The sequence below is a fragment of the Eptatretus burgeri genome, chromosome 3 (genome assembly GCF_056783735.1).
Source record: "Eptatretus burgeri isolate ZD-2024b chromosome 3, Ebu_testis_v1, whole genome shotgun sequence".
Taxonomy (NCBI): Eukaryota; Metazoa; Chordata; class Myxini; order Myxiniformes; family Myxinidae; genus Eptatretus; species Eptatretus burgeri.
The window spans coordinates 111,115,947-111,124,569 of record NC_140963.1 but is presented as its reverse complement, the minus strand read 5'-3'; the positions used below and the strand labels follow the sequence as shown (position 1 = coordinate 111,124,569).

Genomic DNA, 8,623 nt, shown 5'->3' with positions numbered 1-8,623 from the left:
GTAAATGTTGGTATTTTTACATTATCCATGTAGTAAATGTTGGTATTTTTACATTATCCATGTAGTAAGTGTTGGTATTTTTACATTCTCCTTGTGGTAAATGGTGGTCTTTTTACATTCTCTATGTAGTAAGTGTTGGTATTTTTATATTCTCCTTGTGGTAAATGATGGTCTTTTTACATTTTTAATATCATTTCTAACATTCTATTTTTGCATTTTTTACATTTGTTGTAAATTAATTGGATTTAAGAGGTTTTTTTGGATTTAAGAAGAGTGTTCTTTTTTAGGGAATCAACAATGAATCGCTTCTCTTGGTTTTCAAGAAATGAGTGTGATTTGCTCTCCCGGTTCACAAGACGTTGGTGTGATTTGCTCTCCCGATTCACAAGACGTTCGTGTGAACCAGTCATCACCATCCACAACACCGAAGAAAACCACCCTTTGGAAGCGTCTGAAGTAAATTATTTCATTTCCCTCTTCTTCACTTTTATGACCAGTTTTGGGGTACACTGTCACTCCCTCACAAAATGTGAAGTAAATTGACTTTTCAATCTCTTTTCAACTTAGGCACAAGTGCAGCAGACGTGAGAAGGGGGAGGCTTGCAGCAACGAGGAACACACCGTGTAAGTAAGAGAAAATATCCATTCGGAAAGTCGTGGCATGAAACGTACATCCAATAGCAATGGTATTCCTTTAAGTAATTTGACGTGAACACTGTCGTATCTTGATCACATTTAGCTTTCTATTTTCTGTTTCATAGATTAGAGATTTCAGTGCTGGGCGGTTGCTTTGAGATGGTTGCACCGAGTTGTTTTACTTGGTTCCATCCAGCATCTTGACCCAGATGTTTTTGCTCATCCTGGTGTTTTTCTTGAAGGGCATCGATGTGTGTGTCATCCCATCTAAAGATGTGAAGATGGTGGACCATCTCGTAGCACTGGGGGTGTTTTTCGGGTTGTGGTTCGTGAATGACTTCGGACACTGGTTCTTTCCGGCAAACCTCATAAGGAAGTTGGGGTTGTTGGGATAGTTACAGGAGAAGAGAAGCTTTAGGGTTTTCAGAATATTTCTCAGAAAGAAGGGCAAATGGCAAGTATCGGGACGTTGTTGATCAGAGGAGGGATGCGATACATGGAATACCACATCAACCAGACGTTTCAAAACATTCGTCTTCGTTTGCAATGATTTGATCCATTATGAAGCATGGCAGCAACTGCTTTGCATGTCACAATATTATGTCAGAATAATACTTCACCACCAATGCAGTCAACATATGCAAGTAATTTTGAGGAAATCATTAATCATATAATTCCTGTGCTTCACAAACACTATATCCATTCATTTAATGTTTATCACCCACCGAACGAAGCGCAAACCAAGGTTATGCACTTGGTTCACGCTGTCTGTCTAAACACGTCACTCTCTGACAGAGGAATTGCTTGATTTCAGTTTAGTTTTACATTTTGAACACTGTAGAACACGAATCGGAAAACTTTCTTGCAGTATTGCAGTACTTTCGCTCTGAATGTGGAAAAGTATCTGGAATGTCATCCTGAGCACGCATCTGCACTACTTCTTCTTTTTCTTCAATCATGTGCAGCACAAGGCTGCATCATTGGCTGAGGGCACGGCTGTGCTGCTTGTTGCAATGTCCTCTGCTGGTCATGGCAGGAATTTGGAATTTTTCCACGGTGCTGGTGATAGCTCGCCTACTCTTCATGAAGGACACAATGGGATCGTTCACGTCCACCAAGGTATCCTGGCAGATGAGACGCCCGCTCAACATCCATCCGAGGGACCCTTTTTTCTCCTTGTATGGGAGGCTTCTCCTGGGAGAAGCTTCATGTGCAAGACGTCTGCATCTTCTTCCTCCATCCTTGCCTGTCTTGGTGCTCTCATGAGCCTCTCCTGGTACTCTCACGGTGGACTCTCCCATCTCCACTCACATGCACACCCATGGACTCTCTTATGTCCTCGTTAGTTCTCCACCCGAACTCTCCTGTATCGACCCCTCTGGTCTCGACTCTCGTGCAGGGACTTCTCCTCTTCCTCTTCCTCCTGGGCAAAGTCTTGCTCTCAGGTCCTGGCCACAGGGGCGGCCCCAACAAAAAATATGCACATCCGCTCATCTGGGCTCCACAGCCCACCGCACTACCACAGCTGGCACACACTGACCAGCAAGATCTTAATTGGCCTTTTTTGCACACCCATGACATGTGTGCCTCTGAGGATGGGAAGTCCACGCCGAGTCCCGCTGTCCAGAGGTATCTACGCATTCATAATTAATCTGTTTACCCTGTCTATACATTGCATACGCTGCCTCCTCAGCGTCATGTGATTCAAATGTCTTACTCCAACAGATCCCTTTGACATGGCAATCGAACCTCCTCAAAACACACGGACCATACTACACTTACAACAGTCCAGCTACGGACCCCCCCCCCCTTCCATGGAAGAATATATATTTCAATAATATGTGTTTATTTGGTATGAAAGATGATAACGGTCCTCATACTGATCTGTGGTGGGGACGCCTTTTACTTGCATTCTTCCGTTCATATCCAATCTTTGGTTCCCATCATGAATCCAATTAGTTCTTCGTTTAAACTTCTGAAAGTTTAGATCCACTACATCCACTCCACTTCCCTCTTCCATCAAATCTTTGACTTTCAAAGTCGGCGTTCATTCATCTGGAGGATTCCTGCAACTATTTGAAATTTCCATTTTGCAATGTTCGGCTGTTTCAACTCCCCATTTTAGCACTTGCTGCTTGAAGCTTGGATGAAACTTCTTTCGTACACTGTGCAGGGCTGTGGATAGCATCATTTGTGAAACACTGGAATAATAGTTTATATCTGGGCCAAGATTCAAACCTAGACTCGAGGAGAGTATGGAAGCTTGCGACACCAAGGGGAAAGAAAAATAATAAACAAACAAAGGAGCAATACCCCCAGGGCACTCACCTTGTAGTGGCTGGATAAGACAACCAGGGAACATGGATGGATGAACTGGTGGGCATGGATGACCCACAAAATATGGAATGGAGAAGAAAGTAAATACCTTTGGATTTTTTTCATTCCATGAACAAACTTTGGTGCATCATGGGTGATAAAGGTTATGGTACAGTTTCATCAAAATTGAGTGTGTGTTTTCAGAGAAGGAAGGAAATACATATTTTGGGGGGCAATCCCCCCCTCTCACCCGAAGACCTCAAATTTTTCAATGGCATGAACAAACTTTCGAACATCATGGGTGATTAAGCCTGTGGTCAAGTTTGATATCGAAATTGTGTGTGTAGTTTCTGAGAAGAAAGCAAATATATTTTGGGGGGCAAGCCTCGTAGACCCCTTTGGGGCCCAAATTTATTTATTATTACTTTTTTTAATGCCATGAACAAATTTTGGTACATTCCCGGTGATGAACGTTGTGTTAGAGTTTCATCGAAATGTGTCGTTTGAGAGAAGAAATTGAAAGGACTGTATTTGTGAACGGACGGATGACACGCCATCTCATAAGCTCCTGGAACTACGTTCTCGGTAAGCTAAAACAAGTGTGCTTTTGGTGATCTTTACACCCTCTTCACCATGTGACACTTCTTGGCTTCATTGTCAACTGTGTGTGAAGACACTTGGTGGAGTAGCAGTCCCGTAGTGTTGTTTACTAGACAAATTCGGAGACGGGGGCAATTCAAATTATTTTCATCCAACGGACCAACCGGAGGATCATCCATCCATGTACTTTTGTATCCACAAAATTTCAAAAACCGTTCTACTTTTAGTTTGCATATTGCAGATATCTATTCCTCATGACATTATCTCAACCTGATTAGTTTACGGCTGCGATTGATGAATTGTGTTGCTATGGCAACCATCTTGGTGATTTGGCTTGTGTACGTGATATTTCAAAAAACGTTCAATATTTAGCTTTCAAATGACACAGATCGATTCATTCTGTCACCCAAAAGGTGGGAGACCTCGATAATCTGATCCTTGTTATTCTGACATTGTTTATTATTTGTGACATTTTTAGCTCACCTGGAACATCGTTCCGGGGAGCTTATGGGATGGCATGTCGTCCATCCGTTCGTCTGTCCAGAAATATTTTTCAACTTCTTGTCTGAAACTACACAAACGATTTCGATGAAACTTGACTACATCCAACATCACCCATGATGTAGCAAATATTGTTCATGGCACAAAAAAAATTGGCGTCTAAATGTGGTGTTGTCCCACAATGGAGGTATTTGCTTTCTTCTTAGAAACTAAACACACGATTCCGATGAAACTTCACCACAACCTTCATCACCCATGATTGTACCACAGTTTGTTCACGGCATAAAAAAATAATCCATCGGTATTTACTTTCTTCTCCATAACATATTTTGTAGGTCATCCATGTCTTCCAGTGCCTGGTTATCTTATCCAGCCGCCACCAAGTGAGCGCCCAGGGGTATTGTCCCTATGTTGAACTACAACTTACAAAATCTTTCTTTATTTTCTGCAGGTATGCTGAGCCTGAAATACTGAAATCTTTTGAGGAAGAGCCACAAACTGGTAAGTTTTGAGAATGAATCTTTTCTCATAAGTTACAAGTATTTTGCCTTTTATTTGGATATTTAATGACTTGGATGAGGAGAGACCTGAAAATGGTTGTTGTCGTAGTTCTTATTTTCAATTTCCCACAAAGGCTGCTTGTTCATGATAATGACACGAACAACTTCCCCCTCACTGCAGCAACCTTTCCCTTGCATGCTCTGGCCATTTTGTTTTGATTCTCCAGCAATGCCATGGTGGTGTTTTAACCACTTTTCACCACTTTTTTTTCCCAGCAGATTTGGAAGCTTACCTCATATTTAACACCGTCTTTCAGCAGATTGCAATTTCACAGATTTGAAGGAAATTTTGAATGGTTTGGGGTGCCGGCAATAATTCACCTTTTCTTGGCTGACATATATTTTGGATCTTTCGTGTCCCACCAGTAATCAATGCAAGCCATTCCATATTGAGCTGTTGCTGTAGATTTGCAAAGTAACTTTTTCTGAATACATTTCCTCTCTGAGTTGGGGTTGGTGGGGTAATGTATTGTCTCAACCATCTGTGGAGAGATCTTCAGAATTCCCTCTACTTACAATACAACACAAAACACACTGACACAGACTTCAAAATTCACAGCGCACACAAAATGATACATATATCCCACACATCTACAGAACACAATAACAAACACAACATGTCACTCCAGCCTGAGTCATCCACCGACGATCCAAGTCCTTTTAGCCTTTGACCATGTTGAGCAACCGTGCCACATAAGGTGGAGATGTTTTGGGAGTGGGCCTTCTTGCTCTTTGTGCTCTTTTGACTCCAACCTCTGCCATACCATCTCTCATCCCTCTGATCAGCAGGCAGCAGCCTTTTCACTCTCTGCAGATCTGGATAAAATCAAAACTGGTGAAACACTTGGATCACGTCTTTCAATCGTAACAAATCTCACACTCTCACAATGTCTCTCCATCTGGAACCCCCGCCACACCCCCCCGCCCCCATCTACTTTCTCAATAACTCCCTTGAAAAAGTCCTTTCATTCAAGCTATCTGCCACGATCTTTCCCAGGAAAGCCACATCTCCAAGCAGGCTTCCAAAGCCAGTCACCGACTGGGCATCCTCCGTCGTGCGAAATCCTTCCTTGGCACACCTCATCTTCGAGCCACTTAAAAGCTTTCATCCGCACTCTGAAGGAGTACTGCTCTCACCTCTGGGGTGGTGCTCCTGCCTCACACCGAGCCCGACTTCACGCTGTGGAAACCAAGCCTTCGTGTGGTGAAGAAGTTGTGACTCATTCGTATCGCATGCAATGGAGCGGTCTTTGGGTCTCTCACCACAGGCAGGTCGATGGTCTTTCAGTCTTCTACCGTCTCTCCGGCAACTCCCCCCCCCTTCTCTGTCTGTGATCTGTCCCACCCCCATATTTCATCAGGACGTTCGTGCTCTGCCATCAACCCCCTTCTGGTAAAACTACCAAAATCAAGAATCACTGCTCACCTTCACTCTTTCATTCCTCTTTTTTCCTCACCAAGCTGTTCCTCACGAACTCCCACACTCACTTCAATCCAACTCTCCCTTCCATTTCTTCAAAACAGCTGTTGTTCACTCTCATCTCTTATCTTCCCCCATCCAAAACCATGATCTTTTCTACCCCTGTTAATCAACCCCAAACCCACATCCTTCAAATTCCTTGCTTTCCTTCCAGAAAGTCCCTTTTGTGTGAGGACCAGGAAGTCCCTGAAGTGTCCGTCTCTTGTTTACCCCATGTACCCCGCCCCACCTCTCTCCCTTCCACAGATTTCCAAATGTCTCTCTTCCCCACTGTTTCGTGGTTCCCTCTCCCACCCCTCTTGTCTCCAGCTCCCCTTGTTTTTCAATCTTTGTGTTAGCTCGAACACAAACCTCGACATTGTATATTTTATAAAAGGGTTGACACCAGAAACATCAGTTTCCCCTTGGTTCCAATGGCGGTTACCATCGCTCGATCAATGTCCTGGCGATTCCATGATGGACGTTGTGCTCGGTGTCCCGGCTGATTGCATAAGCTTGGAGACATTAAACACCTCTCGGTATCTTTCATGAAGACTTGGCAAGTTATTGACGGCACCCTGAACGAATTACAAATTCCTGCCTTTACCAACTACAATCATGTCAGGCCGAGCCAACCTGTTCCTGAAAGACTCAGACCAATCATGCATCTTTGTCCTTGTCTCCTTGACCTCTTACTCGTGGACATGGTACAGTGGTACACAAACAACTGGTTGGTCAAGAAGTAGAAGAAGAAGACGATGAAACCGACGATATAATTTCCAACATGCACACACATCTGAACACATTGGTATTCTGTCCATTGATCTTTTTCTGTCACAATATCTGTTTGCTATTGATTTCACCTCATCTTTGCAGGATTTCCTCTTCGTCAGAGTGAAGAAATAAAGGTTGGTGATGGGTTCAAGAAAGAGTGTGAAGATGATGATGGTGATGACATTAATGAGATTGAGTGCAATGAGGCCAAGTTTGGGGAGCAATCTCCGGTAAGTAAGACTTTGGATTACCTACATATTTATGTGTTATACAAATTATTTCCTCCTCTTTAGTTCTGATGACTTTTCTGACAGGAGTTGATGTGATGGTTCGCAGGATGGCCGAGAAGTACACACACTCCCCTCGAAGCAGTCCGACCTGGGTTGGGAAATTATTTTCAGAAGTTTACCGCTGCTGATGCAGAGTCTTTTCACCACCTTACTTAATGTGTTAAATTCGTTAATCGTGCCTGTTTGTGTCCTTCAGGACGTTCTCAACAACAGAAGGTTTCCTGTTTGGAATGATTTTCAATTTTGTTTGACTGCCACATAAGCAGACAGATTAAAACAATTACCTGACACCTCAGTGCAGATGTGGGCTGGCAGGATTGCGTGGAAGTCTGCACACTCACCTCGAAGCTGTCTGGCCTGGATTCGCATGCCGACCGAGCTATAAACTGTCTTCCCGATGTTTCACAGGCGTGGTGATTTATCATTGTGTGTGCCGTCCCTCAGATGGACGTTAAACTGGGTGTCCCATCTGCTGGCAATAGTTGGTGTACATGAAAGATCCCACGGTGTCATTCACGATGAGTGGGCAAGCTATAGCTGGCACCCTGGCCAAATTACAAATTCCTGTCCTGACTTCCTGAGCCGGAGTGGCGACTCAACCAGCAATACAGCACAGCAACTGCTTCAGCAACACCGACTGTTTGCATGATAAATGATGATGATGATGATGATGATGATGATGATGATGATGATGATGATGATGATCATTTTTATTATTGAGTTGATGTGACATAATGACTAAACACTCCATGTTTGTGCATTTGTTATCAGGTGCAGGTACCACAAGCCTCGACTCTGTGCACCAAAAAGTACACTCAAAAGTTCGAAGATTGGCAGGTTATCTCCGAAATTGGAGGAGTCTTTGGAACCATCTCCAAAGGAAAGAACATTCACACTGCAGAAGAGGTACAATCTTGTTTTACACAGTACTTGTGTCATCCTTTTACATTATGGGAGCTGGAATACAGCTCGTGGGAGAGTGATAACACAGAACAGAAAGAACACGGTGAACACAGACAGTGGGTTAGAGGGACATGGCAGAGGGACATGAGGAAGAAGAATGATAACAAAGGGATGGGAAGATTCTCCTGCCCATGAATTCACCTCTTTTTCTGTTTAGTTGAAAGATACTTTTATTTTAGATACACAGGCCCCACATCATTCACGTAGAAGATTCCATCAAATATGTAATCACAACGAACAAATGTTGTGCAATTTGGGACAGATGATGACTGTCAGAAATCTCACCAAAAAATATTGGAAAAAACCATTTTGAGGCAAAATTGAGGGGGCTTCTTAATTCCTATCATTGGTTTTCCCCAAATTCTCACATCACTTACCTCCACCCCCTCGACTCCCTCACCCCTTACACTTCATTCTTCAATTTCATTTTTCTTCCTCTTCCAATTCCTGCCACTTAACCAGACTCACTTGTGGTGTGACTACACATATCTGTCTCCCTATTCCACTAAGCTATGTCTTTTGTC

General features: G+C 43.3%; 1 protein-coding gene across 9 annotated transcripts in view; it reads left to right on the top strand.

Annotated features, from left to right (window-relative positions):
- The first annotated feature begins 294 nt into the window (after nucleotides 1–294).
- The window catches only part of LOC147030724 (rho guanine nucleotide exchange factor 11-like), a 36,211-nt gene continuing 27,882 nt past the window's right edge, over nucleotides 295–8,623 (top strand). For all 9 annotated transcript variants that reach the window (XM_085875018.1, XM_085875013.1, XM_085875015.1 and 6 more), the window contains exons 1-5: nucleotides 295–456; nucleotides 568–624; nucleotides 4,505–4,554; nucleotides 6,949–7,076; nucleotides 7,908–8,042. In XM_085875018.1, coding sequence (XP_085731144.1) covers nucleotides 326–456; nucleotides 568–624; nucleotides 4,505–4,554; nucleotides 6,949–7,076; nucleotides 7,908–8,042 — 501 coding nt within the window. In that variant the 5' untranslated portion in view covers nucleotides 295–325. The remainder of the gene's footprint in view (nucleotides 457–567; nucleotides 625–4,504; nucleotides 4,555–6,948; nucleotides 7,077–7,907; nucleotides 8,043–8,623) is intronic.